The sequence below is a fragment of the Urocitellus parryii genome, chromosome 8, assembly GCF_045843805.1.
Source record: "Urocitellus parryii isolate mUroPar1 chromosome 8, mUroPar1.hap1, whole genome shotgun sequence".
Taxonomy (NCBI): Eukaryota; Metazoa; Chordata; class Mammalia; order Rodentia; family Sciuridae; genus Urocitellus; species Urocitellus parryii.
Window position 1 is genome coordinate 153,263,162 of NC_135538.1, and position 23,074 is coordinate 153,286,235.

At 42.7% G+C, this 23,074-nt stretch overlaps 6 protein-coding genes across 6 annotated transcripts; 3 read left to right on the top strand and 3 right to left on the bottom strand.

Annotated features, from left to right (window-relative positions):
• Positions 1-3,411: 3,411 nt before the first annotated feature.
• On the top strand, positions 3,412-3,723 carry LOC113195987 (histone H4). Its single transcript, XM_026407711.2, has one exon. The coding sequence runs from the start codon at positions 3,412-3,414 to the stop codon at positions 3,721-3,723; it is 312 nt and encodes a 103-aa protein (XP_026263496.2).
• A 5,158-nt stretch (positions 3,724-8,881) lies between these two features.
• Positions 8,882-9,294, bottom strand: LOC144256600 (histone H3). Its single transcript, XM_077801898.1, has one exon. It carries the CDS (start codon positions 9,292-9,294, stop codon positions 8,884-8,886), a length of 411 nt encoding a protein of 136 aa, XP_077658024.1. The 3' UTR covers positions 8,882-8,883.
• Positions 9,295-10,198: 904 nt separating this feature from the next.
• On the top strand, positions 10,199-10,579 carry LOC113195957 (histone H2B type 1-C/E/F/G/I). The gene has a single exon (XM_026407676.2). The coding sequence runs from the start codon at positions 10,199-10,201 to the stop codon at positions 10,577-10,579; it is 381 nt and encodes a 126-aa protein (XP_026263461.1).
• A 7,935-nt stretch (positions 10,580-18,514) lies between these two features.
• On the bottom strand, positions 18,515-18,925 carry LOC113195986 (histone H3.1). The gene has a single exon (XM_026407710.2). The coding sequence runs from the start codon at positions 18,923-18,925 to the stop codon at positions 18,515-18,517; it is 411 nt and encodes a 136-aa protein (XP_026263495.2).
• Positions 18,926-19,969: 1,044 nt separating this feature from the next.
• On the bottom strand, positions 19,970-20,445 carry LOC113195952 (histone H2A type 1-H-like). Its single transcript, XM_026407671.2, has one exon. The coding sequence runs from the start codon at positions 20,360-20,362 to the stop codon at positions 19,970-19,972; it is 393 nt and encodes a 130-aa protein (XP_026263456.1). The 5' UTR covers positions 20,363-20,445.
• A 302-nt stretch (positions 20,446-20,747) lies between these two features.
• On the top strand, positions 20,748-21,141 carry LOC144256598 (histone H2B type 1-C/E/F/G/I). The gene has a single exon (XM_077801894.1). The coding sequence runs from the start codon at positions 20,761-20,763 to the stop codon at positions 21,139-21,141; it is 381 nt and encodes a 126-aa protein (XP_077658020.1). The 5' UTR covers positions 20,748-20,760.
• Positions 21,142-23,074: the final 1,933 nt, after the last annotated feature.

Below are 23,074 nucleotides of genomic sequence, written 5' to 3' on the forward strand. Positions count from 1 at the left end.
CATTGAGCATTAGAGATCAATTACCCCAACTGCAAAAAAACAGAAAACTGAATCAAGAAGAATACAATGGCAGCTCTACATCATTTCACTAACTTCTTTAATATAATTTAATGACAGGCACCTTGTCATAAAACTTTTTCCTCTCCGAGCTTTAAAATAAAATGTTGTACACATTTCCTATTTCTCAAAATATACTACTTCAGATTTCAATATTGAAAATGTGAACACAGAGGATTAGGAAAAAATCACTTTCTGAAATTTCATGATTCTGACTGAGCTTTTCGCATGTGAAATATGAAATAGGATGCCACAAGTTATTTAATTCTAATTACCTGAATGTGTTCAACACTCAAGGTATTGAACAAACATGAGTGGTTTTCCTACAGCATCCCTGATAGTTTATAATACAATAGAGCTGATAGAATTGGGTTCTTATTTAACTAAGCACAAAAGCAATATTTTTCATCAAATAATCAGGTACCAAAATGAAGCCCCATGTTTGTAAAATAAAGAGAAAAACTATCTTAGTGTTCCGTTTCTTTTAATGAATATTTATATTTCCAACAACTGATTCGTGCTGGCTTTCATTTAATGATGACTTGAACATTTTGTCATGTAAATCCAAGACAGAATAATCAACATTACAGATGTCATGTCTTCACACTTAACCAATTCCATAAAAATAAGTTCTCTCATGTTTTTAGACTGTATTGGCTGGAATCAAATCTCTGGGACCTTAAACCATGATATGTAACATAAAATACAAATAGGAGTTCTAAAGGATGCCAGCTAATAGGACTGCATCAGCAGCAGTGAATAATTCTTCTAGGAAACATTTTATGGATCTATGGAAGATCATCCTCTGTAGCATCTTTCATCACTAGCAGCAGGAAGAGACATTATATAAGTACTTTTCTTCTTAAATGTATAGATTTACATTATGTAGACTTCAAGATACTAATAAAATTCAGGACATTCTCAAAGACATAACAGGATTTGTCTAATAATTGCTAGAATTATTCACATATATTTCCTTAGCAGATGTCACCATTTCATTCTTGGCAACTCTTACTGGTTCTCATGGTTATTTAGGTTCCCTATAAATGAGAAAACCTTGGGGCTAATGGACATTTCTTTATTTTTTGGTATATAACCTCTGCCTTTCTTGGAGGGCAAAAACGGAGAATTGATGTCACTAGCAAAGTTCCTAGTCACAGGATTATAGAAGGTTTTATGTGGAATATAGTTGCTCTATCATTGCTTCTTTGTAAATTGTAACATGGGCAGAGTTCCTGAAAGATGGATCACACCTGGGACTATAAATTAAAAGTCAAAAACAAGTTTCACCTATTACTTTGGTAGTTAGCCCTTAAAAAAAAAAAGTAATTTCTCTTTGGAAACTCAAATCTATATACAAACATTCATATCTAGATTCATAGATTAAACCTAAAATGATAGGTCATTCTCTACACTAACATTAATTATTTTTATACATGTAAATATTAGTAGCTATGGCAATCTAACACATGGCTTCACATTCTCGAACTTTTATATTAATTTCACCTCCACGATGAATGGCTAAGTTATTACTAGGTTATTTCACAGGGGCTATGTGTAAGCATTTTAAAATTCAGTGAACATCAGAGGCTTCAAGAGGTAAATATCTACACCGAATGAATGCCAAAAGCAGCAATGCAAGGACTAAAAGGAAGATGCAGTGTTGTTAGAACCAAATGTGCTTGAAAGGTCTATAGGAAAATAAGAAATCAGACTTAATGTCGCTTCTTACCAAATGGCCTTACGTGAGGATGCTGCACACTAGAAATTCCCCTGAGAGCACAAATACGGCATATTAATTATATTTTCTAAAAAAGATACCACTGCTTTTAAACTTTCAATTTGTTTATGTCTTTTTCCGATCTATGATGTCTGATGCATCCCAAAGCTGGCTTATTTCTATCACACTTGAGGAAATACTCTATATCCTCACTTCCTCCAGTGAGACTCCTGGTCAAGTACGCACCACACTCCCCTAGGATGGAATAGAAGTTCCTCTAAAGAAATCCCTTATCACAGCACAGACCAGAAGAACATTCAGCAATGAGAAAATATTCTCTATCTGCACTGTCTAATGAATAGAGGATACAGTAGATGAAGAAATTTTTAACTTCAGTTTAAATGTAAATAAGCACAGAAAGGTGGAGTGTAAGAATCAGTTCAGAACACTTCTTTTCAAACTTATATGAATGGTAAAAGCCTAATCCCAAGTAGACACTGGGTCCAGGAGATGACTGTTTTCTCTATCTACAAAGCAAACACCCACAAAGAAGGGATTTTGAGAAATCATCTTCCCCTATGATATGAAAAGCACTGAATGCAAATGAGACCAATGAGGAAGCAAATGTTGAAATGTGCCTAAAATACATACAAGATCATGATCTGAATAGAACATGACTTTGGTCACTTTGTACTTGGACAGTATTCCACATAACTTATTAGCATTGTCTGTTAAACATTAATTTGCAAGTGCCATTCATTATGACATGCTAGTAAATGTTTCTCCTAGTATAGAAAGTGGGAAGGTCAGGAGATTCAAGAATCAGACACCGAAATACCACTTAGTCAAAGAGGATCAGATCTCCAAGCCTGGGAGCTTTCATCTTTATAATACTGACATCCCTTTACAAAGTGGTAAAGAATGGAAATGCAATTGACACTGGCTCCCCTTCCTAGAGCTACTTATAAGTAGTAGGTGTATATACCTCATGTAGTGGTATAGAAGTCAGCTAAATGTAACATTTCATGAGTGATCAAATTTAATCATGACTATTGGTAGACCATAAAAACTTAAAATAGTAGCCAGGCACAGTGGCGCACACTTGTAATCCCAGCTTCATGGGCGGCTAAGATTTGAATATTGCACATTTGAGGCCAGCTTGGGACACTTGGTGAGAACAGTTCAAAATAAAACATAAAAGGGATGTGAATGTAGCGCAGATGTACAGCATCCCTGAATTCAATCTCTAGCACCCTAAAAAAAAAATTTTAAACTAGTGATTTCGTTTTTTTAAAGAAACTTTCAATTTAAAATTTACTTTTGTTCTGGCAACTCTCGTTCTTGTACTCAAGGGTAGTATTAGAGGCTCCTCTTTCCAAATCATAAGTCTGGACTTGCACATCAGTTGTGAGAGAGGACCCGGACAGGCACTAACCATCCTGGAGAACCCCTCCACGCAATATCCATTTCCTTGCTCCAAAGGCCATACTGTGGCAAACCAGAAAAGAGGCGGGGACAGAGGCCAGTGTTCCCGCCCGCGCTCTTTCAGTTTCCAAAAAGGTCCGCACTGGTGCTTCATAAATTGCTGCAGGGGGCGCCTAGCACCACAACTGCAGGAACGAGCTGTTAGAAACATGTCTGGCCGCGGGAAAGGAGGCAAAGGCCTGGGCAAAGGAGGCGCCAAGCGCCACCGCAAGGTGCTGCGGGACAACATCCAGGGCATCACCAAGCCCGCCATCCGCCGCCTGGCCCGCCGTGGCGGCGTCAAGCGCATCTCGGGGCTCATCTACGAGGAGACCCGCGGCGTGCTCAAGGTGTTCCTGGAGAACGTGATCCGCGACGCCGTCACCTACACGGAGCACGCCAAGCGCAAGACGGTCACGGCCATGGACGTGGTCTACGCGCTCAAGCGCCAAGGCCGCACCCTCTACGGCTTCGGTGGTTAAGCTTTTATTTGTTGGCTATCTCACAAAAGGCCCTTCTCAGGGCCACCCACATTGTCATAAAAGGCTGCCACAAATGAGTTATAGAATGACAAGGACAAGTTCGGGTAGAAAGTGCAGGTTAGGCTTTTATGTTAACTATGGCACCGATTTTTATGACAAATAGTGCAGTTACTTAGTGGTTTTGAGGGGACTGCCTAATCTGCCAGGGTTTAGCAGCTCTTTAGCCCTAATTTTCCAAGTCATTTTTCTTCCAATTCTAACTGAGGTTTATCATAACTTTGTAGCTCCCATCTCTTTGGTAAATGAGATGCATGCAACCTTGCAGCCCTGATTGAGCCCTGTAGTGATCGGGGTCTCTTTAGATCACACCTGCATTTTAACCACCTTGCAATCGGAAGCTTGTGCAATTTATACTATCATCTGTGCAAAAATAAGATTAACCAGTTCTAACATTTGTAGAACACTAGTAACTACTATGCTTTATCTAGCATCTGCTTTCCTCCACAACCTCATCCCTAACCATCATTTCTGCAACTGGAATGCCTATCAATGAATCCTTTATGTGCCATTTTATCTTCCACAAATAACTCTCAACTCAGGGTTTTTCAAGTTTTCCTTTGGGAGACCTTTCCTTTACCTGGAATAAATAGAAATCATCAGGCATCTCATAAATGCAATTTTTTTCAGAGTATTATATTTTAAGTGCATACACTTTTATTTGTTCCTTTTCTAGTATTTGGAGGACAAATATTTGAACAATGTCAGTCCATATATCTTCAATATAAATTTGTGAAACTCCCAGGTTAGGGAATTGATCTCAATAACCTTTTTAGAACTCCAATTACCAGTGCTGATAAAATGCTGATATGTGGCACAAGTTTCACCAATCAGTCACACTTCTAAAAGACATCTTCAGAGCACTCTTGGAGTCTCTGCTTCTGGGAGAAAAGCCAACCTGGGGTAGTGACAGCAATGTTGGCTTCCAAGTGGTGAAGTGTGACACACCAGCAGCAGACCCCTTCTGCAGCACCCTTTTGGGTTTTACTTCTGGATGTATCTTCAGGTATGAATCTATGGCTGTCCCAAGAATACTACTACCTTTAAATATAAAGATAACCAGAGTCTGCCTACAACTAAGGATATAGAGCTTTTGGGGGAAAAAGAAGTTTTAACTGCTTTCTGGTAGAGGATTGTATATTTAAGGGACTCTTAATAATAAAACGCTTTATGCCCCATAATAGTTGTTATAGGCAGAATAATGGCTTTTCCTCTCCAACGATGCTCATGCCCTAATCCTCAGAAGTGGAAAATGTTTCCCTGTATGTTAGAAGAGACTTTTGGGGTGTGATTAAATTAAGAAGCTGAAGCGTAGGTGATGATTCTCCATTGCCTGAATAGGCCAGTATAATCATAAAGGTCCTCGTAGAGAATGGCTGCAGGGTCAGTCAGGAGATGTGACATAGTAAGCACAGATTTTCATGCATTTTGGAAATATAAGAAGGAGCTGTACTGGCTGCCTTTTCCTCCTCAAAGAAAAACATATTTTCTCATCTCAACTTCCTTTTGTCCATCATGTGTTCTGGAAAATCCTTGTCCTGGCTCCCTACCTTACCACAAATCCAATAATTAAATACCAGCTCCTCCTTCCCTGCATAATATGACAGCCCACTCCCCAGGTATTGAGTGTGACACTCCCTGTGTATTTCTTCATACCATTGTTCACCAACCAAAGTACCAAGTCGGTGCATCTATTTTCTATCTTCTGTCTTCTTTCATGAGAACAAAAACTCTTTGTGACAAGGCCCCTTTCAGCTTGTCACTGCAACACCAGTGCCAAAGAGAGTACTAACACAAAGTGGAAATTAAGGACCTGTGAATATAAATAAAAATAGGGGAAATTTCCCCAAAGGAAACCCAAATCTTTTCCTCTAAATCTCTCCTGCTACAATGCCAGTATTTGACTAAGAGTGTCCATATATTAGTGTAACAGTTAAAAGCAAAACCATGAGATCTGGAGGAACATACATCTTAAATCCTGAGTCTTGTTGGACTTAACCATAATCTGTGCACAAAGATATAGTTACCTGCTAAGCAGACATTAAGTAGAATGAACCCAGCCTTTTCTCAGAACACCTGAACTCCATTCCTAAGAGGCAAGATGAACTAAAACAAGTCCCTCAATCTTTCTCTGTAACTCTGGTCAAGGTCTCCGGAATCCTCAGCTCTGAGTCCACAATTCCAGATATGCATCCATTTTATTGTCAATACATTAGTATTCTTCTTCATAAGTTCTTCAGTGTATGGGTGACTGTTTCCTAAGAGTCTGAACAACTACACAGGACTAAAACACAAGAGACTCTGAGACTGAAAGCATAATACTCACTCTGGGACTGATAATGTCAACAATAAGGGGCAGGCAACAAGTGAAGTTTGGCCTGGAATGAAATCAAGGTCCCTTCCTGCCATCTTTTCTGACTGTGAGGGTCTGGGAAGAGTCTGGAATCCTACCCTACTTGCAAGATCATAAGCTAACCTATAAATCTTTCATGGGTGGTAGCAGTAGACAGAACACTCTTGGATCATGTCACACCTGGATGACATACATATCACAGCATAAAGTTAATTCTGAGTTTCTTACTCAGACAACTGACAGGCCTGTTTCTTTCTGGATGTATCTGGCATTACTACCTACTGACCCTCCTAGGTTAACACTGATGATCTTTCTAATCTTTGCCAGGATTGCTGAAATGTCTGTTTCCATATCCTGTTCCTTTGGTTAACTTCTGAGTATGGAACTAGAACAAGGGAATGACACACATGCTCGTTACCAGCATCTTGGAGCAGGGAGACCTGCTGCTTCCATCTCTCCACTAGCAGATAGGCATCACGTTCAGTATTCAGGGAACCTCTCTTATGATAGCACCAAAGGTTTATATCATACTGTATAATTTGTTTAATTTTTAAATTTTTTATTATAAAAATATTCAATGAAAAGGAATAAAAGATGGTTTATCAATCATCTACCACCTTGATACAATTGTACAATTATTGTTTTTATGTTCCTAGATGGGCCATTTGAAAGTGTCTGACATCTGAAATTTCACACCTAAATAGAGCAAATAACTCCTAAGAATAGGGATTAATGTAATATCAATATATCAAATTTAAAATAAAAAATATAAAAATGTGACCTAAAATGATCCGATATCCAGTGCACATTCCATATTTCTCAACTGTCCCAATACCCATTAGAGTTTTTTTCTTTAGAGTCAAAGCCTCAACCACATTGTTCAACTGTACTAAACTATAACAATTTGCTATATTGGTTTAGTCTCTTTCAATCTTGAACAATCTTCCCTTTTTTTAATAGAAAATTTCTTCTCCTGTGGCATTTAACTGCACCCTTTATCGTAAGTTGTCAGAATAGCACATTGATATCATTAGATTCCAGGACTTTGTTGAAAGTGAGGCCTCTGAGGCGTCACACGAAGAAGCACCCACTTGCAGATGATTACATTTAATAGTGGAAAGTTAGATCACCTCAGGTTACAAGGGGACACATCTTTGAGCCTTTGTAAACAGCAATACATGGAGATATTTTAGCACCCTCTAAGTATATCATTTACCAACTTTCATTCTCCAGTTTTTCTTCTGTCAGAGTCAAGGCACACCTGAATCAGCTTGTCAGTTTTGTGTAATTTTCAAATCATTATCGTAAAAAGAAAAAAAAAAATCATACCTGATAGTAAAAGAATACGACTGAGACCATAAGACAACCTACTTTTTTGGGTTTTTTTGTTTTGTTTTAACATTTAGGCTTCAGTGCCACTGCAGCTATTTAAATCTGCGAGGTATCTAAAGGCAAGTAACGCTGTACACATGGACACCATGGGACTAACCTAGCAACCATAAGGACTAAAATACTAAACATTTCCTAATGGACCCTACTCAGTCAAAACGTCCCACATTATAATTACCAAGCCAGTAACCAAAGTGCACAGCTGCTCCAGAGAAAATATAAGTGGCCCTGAGAAGGGCCTTCTGTGAGGTCACAGTAGATAGCGGATCACGTTCTCCAGGAACACCTTGAGCACGCCGCGGGTCTCCTCGTACCTGAGCCCAGAGATGCGCTTGACGCCCCCACAGCGGGCCAGGCGGCGGATGGCGGGCTTGGTAATGCCCTGGATGTTGTCGCACAGGACCTTACGGTGGCGCTTGGCACCACCCTTGCCCAGGCCTTTGCCTCCTTTACCTCGACCAGACATACTGTTAAACAAACAAAAGACACAACTAGGAAAAACACTGCTAGTTGCAGATTCTCCTAGAACATAGGGACCTATATGAAAACTGAAAGACCGCAAGACGCGGGAAAGGATATGACTCCCCTCCCCTCTGTATCTGAAAAGGCCAAGGACTAAAAATGGGAAGATTGACTGGATTTAAGGAATCAATAAACAAATGTCAACAGTAGGAAAAGTACCTTGCTGATTAATACGTTTAAAAATGAGTTTAGTGTCGTAGATTGCAGTAGTAAAATGAAAACAAGCCCAAGCTCCAAGACACAGGAAGTCACTCACTAGGACAAAGGGAAAGACAAGATCTGATTGTGGAATATGCGTAGCTGCTCTAAATTTTTAGGCTTCAGTTGCACTGCTACATTTAAACTTATAAGTAGCTAAAGGAAGCCAACGTACGCAACATACATGTGGACATGGGTGGCGCTTTGCACCAGGTGCACCAGGGGTGTGTTTATCATCTCGATAACCGCCACCAGAAAAATGATAAAAACTGGAATGGCTCCCAACAACATACTCTGCAAAGGAACCATCTACAATAACAAAACGCAGGTTTACAAGCGACAGCCGAATGCGGCCTGAGCTTTCACTTAGCAAGCAGCTGAAAGAAATAAGAGGGGAAGATAAACAAAATTCTGAAAGGAAAGCAAGACTCCCTCGCAGCTCACAGTGCAACTAGGAACCCAGGCAGGTCGTTCGGCAGCGAGGGTGGGGGGCGCGGAGTGGAGTGAACTGCAGATTCGAACTCCTTCAAATGACCACAACCAGGTTAAGATCAGCAATGAAGGGCAGCTCCTTAAAGTGAAAATGAAAGTGGCTCTTAAAAGAGCCTTTGGTTTCCGAACACTCGTCAAGAAAAAAGGCTTTACGCCCTCTCCCCGCGGATGCGGCGGGCCAGCTGGATGTCCTTGGGCATGATGGTGACGCGCTTGGCGTGGATGGCGCACAGGTTGGTGTCCTCGAACAGCCCCACCAGGTAGGCCTCGCTGGCCTCCTGCAGCGCCATGACGGCCGAGCTCTGGAAGCGCAGGTCGGTCTTGAAGTCCTGCGCGATCTCGCGCACCAGGCGCTGGAACGGCAGCTTGCGGATCAGCAGCTCGGTGGACTTCTGGTAGCGGCGGATCTCGCGCAGCGCCACGGTGCCGGGCCGGTAGCGGTGAGGCTTCTTGACGCCGCCGGTGGCCGGGGCGCTCTTGCGGGCGGCCTTGGTGGCCAGCTGCTTGCGCGGGGCCTTGCCGCCGGTGGACTTACGCGCGGTCTGCTTAGTACGGGCCATGGTGGACGGAAATACCAACTGGACACAAAATTGTTGTTCCTCTTATTTATAATGGTAACATCCTCCTGATTGGTCCGATTCTTCAAATTACGCGCCAAGAATTAAGTAACTCGATCAGGCTTGTGATTGGCTACGGAGTCTCGCGTTAGAAAACGTCAACCTTTTAAAAAGTATTCAATTAGCGCTACGGTCTTTCCTACTCTTTATAATGTTTGGTGGCTTTCTGTAATAGGTGCCTGCGAGTTTTAACCCTCCTTTGGGAATAAGTGGGAAGACCCGGAAATGAACGTTCTGTAGATCCGAGAGGTTTAAACAAGTCCGCATTTGAACCTGTCTGATCCAACTGTTGTGTCCTTTGTCTTTTATTAAAACTTCAGACTTTACAGTCACATCTTATCATTCATTATAAGCATTCTATTTCACACTCTTCGGCCTTCCAACACTGGTATCGCTTCCAGAAACTGTTAGGGAACATTAAAATCATACCAGTATTGAAACGTACGGACCTTTTAATTTTTGAAAAACCTTTAAGATTGCTGCCAACTTTGATCACTTTATACAAGAATTATCGGTATAGATTGTCTGCCTTTTATGCATGTTCAGACCTGGATCTAGGAAGACAGAGCTTCCCACTACGTACCATTGCATCTGCATTCGGTTTTTAGGTATTTTGAAATCAAAAACTTTATAGGTAAACTATAAGATAATTTAGAATAGGTTTCACAAAGAAAGCCAATCAGAAAGTATATTTTGATTTCCCTTATTTGTATAAAACCTTCTATTGGCTGATTTGGTCCAATCAGGGATGGTGAGATATTATACCCAATTTGCATACACCGCCTACAAAAATGCGCCCTGGCGACTAAGTGCTCCTCATTCCCTTGTTTCCCCGCTCGTTCTCGCCATGCCTGAGCCAGCCAAGTCCGCTCCCGCCCCGAAGAAGGGCTCCAAGAAGGCGGTGACCAAGGCGCAGAAGAAGGACGGCAAGAAGCGCAAGCGCAGCCGCAAGGAGAGCTACTCGGTGTACGTGTACAAGGTGCTCAAGCAGGTGCACCCCGACACCGGCATCTCGTCCAAGGCCATGGGCATCATGAACTCGTTCGTGAACGACATCTTCGAGCGCATCGCGGGCGAGGCCTCGCGCCTGGCGCACTACAACAAGCGCTCGACCATCACGTCCCGGGAGATCCAGACGGCGGTGCGCCTGCTGCTGCCCGGGGAGCTGGCCAAGCACGCCGTGTCCGAGGGCACCAAGGCTGTCACCAAGTACACCAGCTCCAAGTAAGATCACCTAGAGACACTGTCAAATCCAAAGGCTCTTTTCAGAGCCACTCAAATCTCAAATGAGAGCTTTAATACTTTACTGCTATTGCAGTCTACAACGAATTGTTAGGTTGGATGTGTTCTAATTTGTTTCACCATTGGAAGGGCAGTGAGCTCAAGGTGAAGGGCAGGAGCTACCCTTATCACTTCATTAGGCCTGTTGCTCTTCATCAAATTTCGATGAATCAAAGCTTGCAACCTAAAGGTAAGTTAGCAAGGAACCCTTGTCTGGTAGGGTACCCACACCTTAAATCTATTTATTCCTTCCTAGAGAATTTTTAGGATATTTTACAGAGTAAAGAAATGGTTGTTTGGAGTTAATAAAGGTGAATGTTTGTGTTCTGTATTGGTGAAATGGGCCTTCATGGATTTTAGATACACATTTTCAGAAAATGGGGTTAGCATGATGATGAGGGTGGAGGTTTCAGGTCCTATAAAGTGCACAGTGTTGGTTAGTGTGTAGCCCAGGTGGGATTGGTATCTAATAATTAGCATTCCTTCTATCCTACCTTGGTGAAATTTCTTTTGTCTTTAACCTTGGAATGACTCCCCAAACACGCATGTTTAGAATTGTAGGACTTTGATAAATGCCCAAGAAATGAATGTGGCCATAGAGCAAAGGCTGTTGGCCCCAATTTTTACAAGGATTTCGGTCTGAAATAAACAATAAACTCAAAAAGTGGAAAACATCAGTCTGAAGTCACTTCAAAGAAAAAATAACTGGCTTTTTATGGTGTTAAATTTGTCAGAAGACAAAGTCACAGTATCAAAAGATTTCAAGTCAAGGTGCTGGGGTTGTGGCTCAGTGGTAGAGTGCTTGCCTAGAATGCATGAGGCACTGTGTTCCATCTCTTGCACCAATGTGTCCATCTACAAAAAAAAAAAAAAAAGAAAAAGAAAAAAAAAGATTTCAAGTCAAAGTACTAGAGTGACAACAGAGCAAGAGACAAGGGAAGAATGAGCCAGCAAGACTTTAAGAGAGTGAGCAAGCATCATGCACCCTCAAGAATTCAAGTCCCCAAGATTACAGTCAAGGGCCACCCATGTATACTGTGACATGGCCATGTTTGATCACTGGTAGAAAGAATTTCATAGATGTCCTTAGTTCAGTGCCTTTCATTGTATAGAAAGTAATACGATGTTGACAACTAATATTGTGCATTATTTATTTTTTTAAGAAATTAGTTTTTGTTTTACTGTTCACCTGTATTATCAGATATCCCTGGAAATGATGATGTAAAATAAATAGTAATCAATAAAAGTAAAGGTCTATTTCTCGTAAAATCGTCTAACTCAGGCCTGCCTGGAATTAGAACTATGGTATCCTCAGGGAAGTCATCTCCTATGTAAGGAGCATATATCCCATGCTTACATATAATTATGTCAAGATGCATTCTACTGTCATGTAAAAGTGAAAACAACCACATTTATTTTTTTAAAAAAAGGAGTGTATCTTTTATTATTGAACTCTTCTCAGATGTATTCTGCTTTTGAGTTCTTCCATGGAGGACCAACCAACATTACAAGAAATGGGATGGATGAAACAATTGTGAAGCAATTTATACTAAATAGGAAAGTTATAAAAAGTGTAAGTGGGTAAGCAAGAAGTTTGTGAAATGTAGACAAAACTCAAATCTATTTTTAATATGAATGAGCAGACTGAGACTTGTAAGAAAAAGGCACCTGGTTGTACATTTTGCTTGGGAAGAAAAATGGCAAGATGTGCAACTATATACTGATTGATTGTAGACAGCAGTTAGGGACTGGAAATAACATAATTGGAAAACGAGTGACAAAGTCATTTGGGGAAGAGATACATGGATAAATCTCTTTCATGTGAGGGAAGGATGTGAAGACTTTTGTGTCCCTTGTAAATGTTCACCACAGGTGACCTCAGCAGAGGAAGACTAATAATCAAGTGGATAGAATGACTCAGCCTGTATAGCAGTCAACCTCTTTCCCCACTCACCCTGTCATTGCCCAATGGACTCTTGAACACATTGGCTATGGTGGCAGGGATGGAGGTTATGCATGGGTGGGTTCAGCCACATGTACTTCCATTCATCAAAGCTGACCTGGCCATGGCCACTACTTGCTAGCAGCAGAGACCGACACTAAGCCCCTAATATGAAATCACTCCTACGGGTGATTAGCCAGTGACCTAGTAGCAGGTTGATTTCATTGAACCATTTCCATAAGAAGAGCAGCAGCACTGGGATAGACACTTAGGCTGAGTATGGATCTGCTTTTTCTGCAAACACTATCATCTGTGGACTTACAGAATGCCTTATCCACTGTGGAGATGTTCAACCTTGCTTCTGACCGAGGAACTCACTTCACAAAGAAGTATGGCAATGGACTCATGTTCGTGCATTCACTGGTCTTTCCACGTTCTTCATCATTCTGAAGCAACTGGTTTGACAAAACAGTGGAATGGCCTTTGGAAAACACAGTTACAACTCCAGGCCAGGCAGCCATACCTTGCAGGGCTGGGGCAGACTACATCTGCTCTAAAACAGTATCCGCTATATATGGTACTGTTTCTCTAGGATTCAGAGATTCAGGAATTAAGGGATAGAAACCAGTATGGTACCACTCACTATGACCCTTAAGCAAAATGTTTGCTTCCTGTCCTTATATCCTTATGCTCTGCTGGCTTAGTAGTCTTAGCTCCAGAAGGGGGAATGCTTCTAGCAAGAGCACAACAGCCATATCCCATCAACCTGAAAGTTAATACTTCCTGAGCAACAGGCTAAGAACGGAGTTATGGTGTTGGCAGGGGTGACTGATACAGATTACCATGGGGAATTTGGACTTTTATTCCAACAATTGAGGTAAAGAAGAGTATGCATTGAATGCCAGAGATGCCTTAGGATGTCTCTTGGAATTGTATCCTGATATTAAGGTCGAATGGAAACTACAACCCAATCCAGGCAGACTGAGAAAATGGCCCAGACCCTTCAGGAATGCAGCTGTGGGTCACCACTCACTCCAGGTAAAGAACCAAGACCTGCTGTAGTGCTTGCTGAAGGTAGAATGGGTAGCAAATAAGGTGACTACAAATAACAGCTACAACATGACAGCTGAACAAATGATATTATAAAGAGTATCTCCTATTTTGTTAGGCATATGTTTGTGCATATCTACAAATATATTGAACAGATATCTTTGAGTTCTTTTCTTTCTTATTCTTTTGTCATGTAACATGATATTTATTTTTTTGAGAGAGAGGGATAATTTTTTTAATATTTATTTTTTTAGTTTTCAGTGGACACAACATCTTTATTTTATTTTTATGTGGTGTTGAGGATCAAACCGAGCCCCGCGCATGCCAGGCAAGTGCATTACCGCTTGAGCCACATCCCCAGCCCAAACATGATATTGTCAGTACTTTATTCTATAAGTTATTGGATGTCAAGAAAAGTGTAATCACTCAAAAAAAAAAAAAAAAAAAAAAAAAAAAAAACCTTTCCCTCTATTCTGTGGAAGGAATTAATGTATTTTTGGCTATATGCAGGTGACAACAGTTGGACTTGTTATGGCCAATCTTGATTATTTACCTAACTGGACTGAGAGATGCCTAGGAAATTAGTGAAGCACTTCTGGGTGTGTCTGTGAGGGTTTCCAGACACCTTTGGTATGTGGGACAGCAAACTAAGGGCAGTACCATCCAATACTCTGGGGGCCCAGATGGAACATATGGAAGGAGCAGGAAGCCCGCCAGCACCCTCAGGCAGGTTTGGCTTGCAGCGGCCATCGGCCATCGACTGAGGACAATCAAATCCAGCTTCTTCCACCTTTCACATGGACTGCCTCAGCAATTCTCTAGGGAGTTTCCAGGTATTTAGCCTCAGACTGGGGCTGCATCTTTTGTCCCTCTTGTTCTAAGGCTCCAGCTTCTTGTATGGAGCAGCTACTGGTTTCCACAATTTTGGGCCTACAGACAGCAATTATGAGACTATCCAGCCTCTGATAGTGTGAGCCACTCTAATAAATCTGGGGAGTAGGGGGAGTTTCCTATCAGTTCTGTTCCTCCAGAGAACCCTGACCACACTGACCACACTGATCCATATTATGGATCCCCATAATATGCAGCCTTGCTTATGGCTCTAAACACTCAGCTCTCTCATTTCAAGATACTCTTCCATGTCCCTCAAAGTTATCCATCTGAATTGCCCACCTCACTCAACTACATCTATCACTCAGTCATACCACAAAGGTGAACCAGATTTGGTCCCCGTTATCTATAACATGAAACATTGTCCCATCAGGAAACTAATAATGAATACAACTATAGAAAAGCAATGGAACATACTTAAAATCGCAGAGTTTTAAAGTCGGCTGCCCAAGTTGAAACGCATGTCATCATTTTCCATCTAGGTGGCCTTAGGCATGCAGAATCATACAGTTTGTTTCCTCATTTGCTAAGTAAGATAATACAGTAATGTTCATAGTGATGATTTGACTTGTTCAAGCTCATTTAGAGTTGGGCCCGACAGACTCTTTACTTCTATTTCACAGCTCTTACTACTACTATCAAGAAAGAACAGAGCTTTTGTCATACAGATTGTAGAAAACAAGGTTTTGGGAAATCTGGAAAGGAATTTAGAGCAAGAGATAATACTTAAATGACAGACATATGACACTAACTCTTGGTCCTGAGTTCCACTTGAACTCTGTAAACCTTCAGCCATGTGGGCTCACTAGCTGTTAATCATCTCCTTCCTCACTGTTCCACAGTGGTTCTCATTCCTAGCCTCCTTTGTAGTTAGTGTGGCCTTTTCTCTGCATTTTTCCCAGTGGGCTGTTCTTTTGTATGCATTCTTCATCTTTTTTTTTCCCTACTAACACACACACACACACACACACACACACACACACACATTTTTTTGTGGGGGAAGTCTACTTTCTGTCTCCCACAATATTGAGAATACCCCACACAGAGGGGACATCACCCATGTTCATATCTCTAGCACCTAGAACAATGCAGAGCACAGAGTCAGTAGTCAAAAAGTTTCACTGTCTAAGGGTATTTTCAAGATCTGAGAAACACAAAATGAAAGAAAACTGAGTCCTACTTTTCACACTGGAGCACAATTGTGACTAAAAATAATGCAGCTGCTTAAATGAGAGACAAACGGAGACTCTTGAGCTCAACTCCTCTCAGTGCCCTGCATCTCATCTACAGTCAGATCCCTTACAATGGCTCAGTGGTATACCAGATCTTTGTTGAGTGCATGGATTAATTAAGGAAAATAAAAATATGCAGAACATAATGTCCATCTTTCTTAGCCTTGAAATAAAGGCCAGGACTTAATCATCCAAATGAGTTCCTGTGTGAGGCCCTTGAGCCCAACATACCTCTTTCTTCATCCTTGCAATAAGTCTAATGACCTCCAACCCATAGAGATACTATGCAGACTAAACAAAATGTTCCTTATGAAATCCTCCAGTAGGCACTAAATTACAGAACTTTGGACTGGTTAAATCATGAATTCTTGACCACTTGGACAATGTAAAAGGAAGCTGTCAACACTGGTATCAAGCAAATAGACTGAGCAAACAGAGAGCTACACAGAAATTATAGGTGATAAATAAACAGGGATCTATCTACCTTGGATTTAACCAGATCTTTTAGTTACTGAGACCCAGGGAAACAGAGCTGGATTGCTCACTGTTAGCATAATTGCAGCCACCTTCCTTTCCCCCAACCCCACTTTATGAATACTGTTCTTATTCCCAAGAAATAGAAACTAGCCCAAGACAAAACCTACCGGCCTGGAGAGGTGCCAGTCTCTCCCTGTTCTCTCATTGAGAGATAGGAGACAAGTTACCAGCCCCTGAGATGGGAACATACTGGTTTCCCTGTTCCTCCTCTGAGATAGGGAAACTGCTTGTCTCTGTTCCCAAGAAACAAACTTGCCTTCCAGGAGATCAGGAGATTCTTATTATGTCAATCAAGACTAAAGTCGCCCCTTGCCCCTGGCTGTGGTTCCTGCCTATAAAAGGTAACATTCAAAGGAGAGTCACTGCTGCTGTCTCTCTTTGTGCAGAGCCCCTTTATCAGGCTCCTGACAATAAACCCACTTCTTATCCCAGGTACATGTTTGATCTGTCCTGCACCACTTTTCTTCCATCATCACTGTCCCTATACAATAAAGGCTTACCTGGTCCTTAAAGTCATTGTGATGCACAATCCTTATAAATCTAGTGTCTTACCAGGGCCAGCCAATTTGCCTGTGGCCATAAAGCTGGTAAGCAGAAGTACTATCAGTAGGTTTTAAACTCAACCCAACACTAACTCTTATAGACTTTTGCTGTCTCCCTGTTTTTTAGGGAAGAAAAAAATAATGCTTTAACTCTCAAATACTTAGTTAGATGCCATAAGAAGAGATTACCAAGAGAAAACTTCAGAAGACTAGTCTACATGTTTCACAGATATACATGTGAAAATGTATAACCAGATGCTGCTGGTTATCGGGGTTCTGCTCCCTCACATGTTGAAGTCTGAACATTAGGAAAGCAAGCATAGAAAGCAGGGATATTTAAAATAGGTCACATACACTTCTCCTGGGAGGGAGAAGGGGCCTGGGATAGCCGGTGTCCTGGTATCCCAAGAATCCAGGTGTTCTTCCCTTTTTATATGTCCCAGGCTTCCTGTGTTCTCCTGCCTTTCCCCCTTACCTTTCTCCTTCCTGAAGGTGTCTAGGCTCAGGAATGCTCGGTGGGATGGACAAAAGGTGGGAAACAGGTGGGCTGAAGGGGGAAGGGCAGGGTGGAGCAGCCCAGGACACATTAATTAACAATTAGCTCCCTGTAGGGAGGGGCAACTCCTGGGACAGGTGACCTTAGCAACAGGTTGGAGCAGGGACAGGTTCTTGATAAAGGTGGTAGAAGGGCTCTGAAGGAGTGTTTCAGTCCCTCAGGGGACAGCCTCCAACTTGCTGGGTCTCACTCAAAATTGGCCTGACTCAATTTACCTATCTATACTAACTACCTAATTCTGGCTTCACTTTGAGGACACCCAGAGAGTGAGTAGTTTTAAAAGAAGTGGCTTTGAATTCAGACTTACAGAGCACCTTCAAAAAAGAATAGTAAATTTTTAGAGAAGTGCCAGCCAACACAAGAGGAAAAGGACCAAGCAGAATTATTCTTCATCTGCTCCTGCTTAATTATCTTCAGATCCACAATCCTTGTGCCAAAGGAACATTTTTAGAATGGCACATTCTGTCTCCTACTGTAAAAAAGCTCCAGATCAGCCTTCATCTAAAAGATCCAAAAAAAAAAAAAAAAAAGAAACCAAGTCCTACTTTTCACAGTGGAGCACAATTGAGACTAAAAATAAAGAAGATGCTTAAATGAGAGAAATACAGAGACTCTTGTGCTCTACTCCTCTCAGTGCTGTGCATCTCATCTACAGCAAAAGCTAGATCTCTTCCAATGGCCTCTGTAAAAACCAGAATATGCCATTCCCAAACATGATTGTTAAAGGAATGAAGAAGCAGATACTAGTCCACTGCAGGGACACACACCTGTAATCCCAGCAACTCCAAAGGCTGAGGCATGGGGATCTCAAGTTAAAGGCCAGCCTCAGCAATTTAAACAGGCCCTCAGTAACTTAGAGACCCTGTTTCAAAGTAAAAACAAAAAAGGTCTGGGGATGTAGCTCAGTGATTGAACACGTAACTCCCAAACTACGGAGTTAACATAATCAGCACTTATGAAAATAGGTACACACCAACCAAAGGGTGATACAACATTCTAAGAAACTTAATAGTGTATTCATACCTTCCAATATCAACTAGCCAAAGTAATTACAGCTGCTTCAGCAAAGTGGGTGGCTCTTAGAAGAGCCTTTGCGTTTGCTAGGTAAAGGCAAAGCCAAGGGAAGGGAGCTTTACGCCCTCTCCCCGCGGATGCGGCGGGCCAGCTGGATGTCCTTGGGCATGATGGTGACGCGCTTGGCGTGGATGGCACACAGGTTGGTGTCCTCGAACAGCCCCACCAGGTAGGCCTCGCAGGCCTCCTGCAGCGCCATGACGGCCGAGCTCTGGAAGCGCAGGTCGGTCTTGAAGTCCTGCGCGATCTCGCGCACCAGGCGCTGGAACGGCAGCTTGCGGATCAGCAGCTCGGTGGACTTCTGGTAGCGGCGGATCTCGCGCAGCGCCACGGTGCCGGGCCGGTAGCGGTGAGGCTTCTTGACGCCGCCGGTGGCCGGGGCGCTCTTGCGGGCGGCCTTAGTGGCCAGCTGCTTGCGCGGGGCCTTGCCACCGGTGGACTTACGCGCGGTCTGCTTTGTACGGGCCATGGTAGAGAGGGAGAGAAAACAGCAAAGGCTTAGAAGTTGTGCCAGAAGAGATTATCATTATATAGACTCAGAAACATTCTGATTGGTCTTCCTGGTTTTCAAAACTCGCGCGCAATAAAGCCATTGGCTACGAAATCAACAAGGTGATTGGTAAATTGCTGAAGGCTCTGATTGGATGAATTACTTCTCCTGCCAATTCCTCATCCTTTGTCTGAGACCCAGGGAGTTAACTTCCTAGATGTCTAGTTCCACTCTCCTGAAACTGTACTGTCCCTAACGAACCACTTAGAAGGTCTTGGAATATGCTACTTCTCATTTGTTTGGTGTGTGGTGGGACTAGATTCCTAACGCTCTAAGAACGGATGTATTTGGTGGTTGGAGGAGGTTCCCTCTAGGCACCTCGACTGCCCGCGCCTAGTTTCAACTTGTGGAAGCTTTGACCTTTATATAGATAGGATTTCTGGATGGAGTACCTGGGACATTACCGGCAAATGCCTGGCCCCAACGTCACTGGGCAAGTGTTAACTGATACGCGAAAGCTAGCCCAAATGGAATGGAGATTTGCCGGATACTCTACGTTAATGTGAAGGCTGGGGCTTAATTTTCAAGAATCTTACATTGCGCTGTTTTTAGCAGTCCACGCAGCATATTCCTCGGGTACCTTTTCCACAAACTCAAAAAAATCATCTCGTTTATTTTTGGTTTCCTTTGCTAGAGAAATATTCTAACAATAAAGGACAAGGGAAGCTGTGATCTGATCCAACCCTCCATTTCGGAAAATTTGGGCGTAACTTGCATGCCCACCAGTCTATTCTTGAAAGCAACTACTAGCTTTTTTCATTTTCCTTCCTCACAGCTTTCAGAGCGTCTCATACTTCAGCCACGGGTATAGCGAGTGACCTTAAGGGTTCTGGTCAGATAAAGTTTACCTACTGTGCTAGGAAAACTAGACAAAGCCTGTTACAAAGCTCTTTAAGTGGAAATGTGGATGGCTCTGAAAAGAGCCTTTGGGTCTTAAATAGCAACACACAGACTTCGGTTGCTTCACTTGGCTTTAGCCTTATGGTGGCTCTCGGTCTTCTTGGGCAGCAGCACTGCCTGGATGTTGGGCAGGACACCGCCCTGCGCGATGGTCACGCGGCCTAACAGCTTGTTGAGCTCCTCGTCGTTGCGGATGGCCAGCTGCAGGTGGCGAGGGATGATGCGCGTCTTCTTGTTGTCGCGGGCCGCGTTGCCAGCCAGCTCCAGGATCTCAGCCGTCAGGTACTCAAGCACCGCCGCCAGGTAGACGGGAGCGCCGGCCCCGACCCGCTCCGCATAGTTGCCCTTGCGCAGGAGACGGTGGACCCTGCCCACGGGGAACTGCAGGCCCGCCCGGGAAGAGCGCGTCTTGGCTTTGGCACGCGCCTTACCGCCTTGTTTGCCGCGTCCAGACATATTAGAATAGGAAGGAAAGCGACAGTAACCAGAAAAACGGTGTACAAGTGCTCAAGCAGCTAGCCTTTTATACTCTCCGGCCGTTTTGCAAAGTAGCCTATGCCATGAGCTGAAGACAAGTTTCAGCCAATTAAAAGGCAGATGGTAAAAAAAAAAAAAAACCTCTAATTTACATGGAATGTTTGTAGTTGAAAGTTCAAACTAAGGTGGAGCTACGGAAAGAACCAATAAGAGCTAGATTTCAAAAATAGCCTATGACAGGTTAAGATACTAAAACAGCCAATGAGAAGGAGCCATTCTGCAATCCTTAATTTGCATACAAGCAAGCAAATATTAAGAGTGTTTTGAGCTCGTGGTCACAGTTTCTCTATCTTGCATCCTGATAGTGGTGTTCAACTATGCCTGAGCCAGCGAAGTCCGCTCCTGCCCCGAAGAAGGGCTCCAAGAAGGCTGTGACCAAGGCGCAGAAGAAGGACGGCAAGAAGCGCAAGCGCAGCCGCAAGGAGAGCTACTCCGTCTACGTGTACAAGGTGCTCAAGCAGGTGCACCCCGACACCGGCATCTCGTCCAAGGCCATGGGCATCATGAACTCGTTCGTGAACGACATCTTCGAGCGCATCGCGGGCGAGGCCTCGCGCCTGGCGCACTACAACAAGCGCTCGACCATCACGTCCCGGGAGATCCAGACGGCGGTGCGCCTGCTGCTGCCCGGGGAGCTGGCCAAGCACGCCGTGTCGGAGGGCACCAAGGCGGTCACCAAGTACACCAGCTCCAAGTAAACAGTCCTGCGACTGCGTTTATTAAACCCAAAGGCTCTTTTCAGAGCCACCCACATTTTCATGGGAGAACTGCAACTCAACATGACAGAAAATGGTTAGAACAATACATGATACTGGTTTTAAACTATTTGTTTTATACCTGATCCATTAAGAGCAAAGTGTAAAGCAATTAGTGTCAACATTACTTCTTAGCAACATAATTTTTTTCAAGTTTGACACCGGTTTGGGGAATAGTGAATGTATGCATAATAATGGGTAGGTCCAGAGGCTTCTGTGGCTCCAAGGACTTCCATTATCAGGTTCTTCCTAACCTGATAATGGATCTTGTCCACAACTACTTAAATTCCCTGAGATTGCGTATTAAAAGAAGTAGGTTTCAAGGTCTTCACATTCGTGTGGGGTTCCTTAGCCGAGCCCTTCGGAAGAACAAAGGGAAGGACAAAACAGTTCCCGCTCAAGTTCCCACTCCGGTCCTCTATGCAAATGAGGGTTGTAAATAGGCTGAAGGGTTTAGTTCTGATTGGCTAGTTGCAAAACAACCCTCATTGGTAAGATCTGAATGACAAAAAGGAGCTTCTGTGGGCTGTTTATCCTAATAGGACCCTTCTTGGGAATTCAGTTTAAGTTCATCTTAAAAAGATAGGTCCTTTCCATCCCTTGTACCAAAAAAAAAAAAAAAGATAGGTCCAGATTGCTTAAGGATAGAAATGTGGAAACTCTTGTAAGAATTGCTTTTTAATTTTTGTTCTATTTATCTGTTTATCTATTTTTGGTCTCCCCATGCCTACTTCTCAATTCATTAACTCACTGTATATGCTTCCTCCCATTTATATACTTCCCTCCCTCTTATTCCCACAAACCTCGTATACCTGTTTGTTAGATGGACTTCTTCAGCTTAACAAGTATATGCTTTAATTGGAACAGAACCACTGCCTGAGGAGGCCGAGCTTATCTGAACTCACTCTGCCCCTGACAGTGGTCACTTGAGAGAAAATGGGCGAATACCTGTGCCTCGAATTCTGAGGAACACTAGAACACCTCACCCTTAAAGTAGGAGTAACATCATGTTTAGGCTTTTTCAAGTAGCTGCTGTCTTTCTGTCCTTCCCATGGTAATAATCAAAGAGGACTCAAAAAAGTCACTATCTCCCATTTACCCTCAATAGTATATATATAGATAGAGAGGTGGAGTTAAGAATATACTACCACAAATTGTGGAACCCTGATACACTGTTTTCAGGTGAAAGAATTTGAGAAACAGCATGCTTAGGACAGTCTCTGACCATGTCCCAGCCTTCTCCTCTAAAGCAGGTCATACTAAGATTCCTGTGAGACCTGCAAACCCCAGCAGGACTCAACAGGCCTTGCTAGTTTTCCCCTAGTTTAACATTAGTTCATATTTTCTTTGTCCTGCTACACTTCTCCAAGATTGTCCACTTTATCAACCCCAGCATGAAAACAGCTTTAACAGCTTCTGCAGGTCTCTCTTTCCTTAAGAAGGCTCTCATGTCATGTAAAACTTAAATGAATGTGTTTCTCTTGTTTGTCCTTCTTACAGGCCCTCAGTCAAGGAACCCAAGATGGGTAGAAGGAAAAAATAGTTTCCTCTGTACAACATCCTATGGGTGGCCCTCTGTTCTGTGTGCTTGTTTTTCTCAGTAGAAAAACAGGCAGAACACTGAAAACATCCAGAAAAAAAACAAAATGAAAATGTTTAAGAAGGATTCTAATTCACTAGAAATAGCAAAGTACAGGATGTGTGGCTTAAACAAATGTTCTCACAATCCTGGAGGTAAAGTCTAAGATCAAACTTATAAACAGTTTTCTTCTGTAGTCTCTCTTCTTGGCTTGTAGATGGCTATCTTTTGTCTTTAGGAGGTCTTCCTCTGTGTGTATGTGTCTTAATCTCTTCACCAGTCAGATTGGATTAGGCC

Excerpts from the sequence above, each read along its gene's own strand:
- LOC113195986 (XM_026407710.2), bottom strand. The coding sequence starts at position 18,925 with ATGGCCCGTACAAAGCAGACCGCGCGTAAGTCCACCGGTGGCAAGGCC.
- LOC113195987 (XM_026407711.2), top strand. The coding sequence starts at position 3,412 with ATGTCTGGCCGCGGGAAAGGAGGCAAAGGCCTGGGCAAAGGAGGCGCC.
- LOC113195952 (XM_026407671.2), bottom strand. The coding sequence starts at position 20,362 with ATGTCTGGACGCGGCAAACAAGGCGGTAAGGCGCGTGCCAAAGCCAAG.
- LOC113195957 (XM_026407676.2), top strand. The coding sequence starts at position 10,199 with ATGCCTGAGCCAGCCAAGTCCGCTCCCGCCCCGAAGAAGGGCTCCAAG.
- LOC144256600 (XM_077801898.1), bottom strand. The coding sequence starts at position 9,294 with ATGGCCCGTACTAAGCAGACCGCGCGTAAGTCCACCGGCGGCAAGGCC.
- LOC144256598 (XM_077801894.1), top strand. The coding sequence starts at position 20,761 with ATGCCTGAGCCAGCGAAGTCCGCTCCTGCCCCGAAGAAGGGCTCCAAG.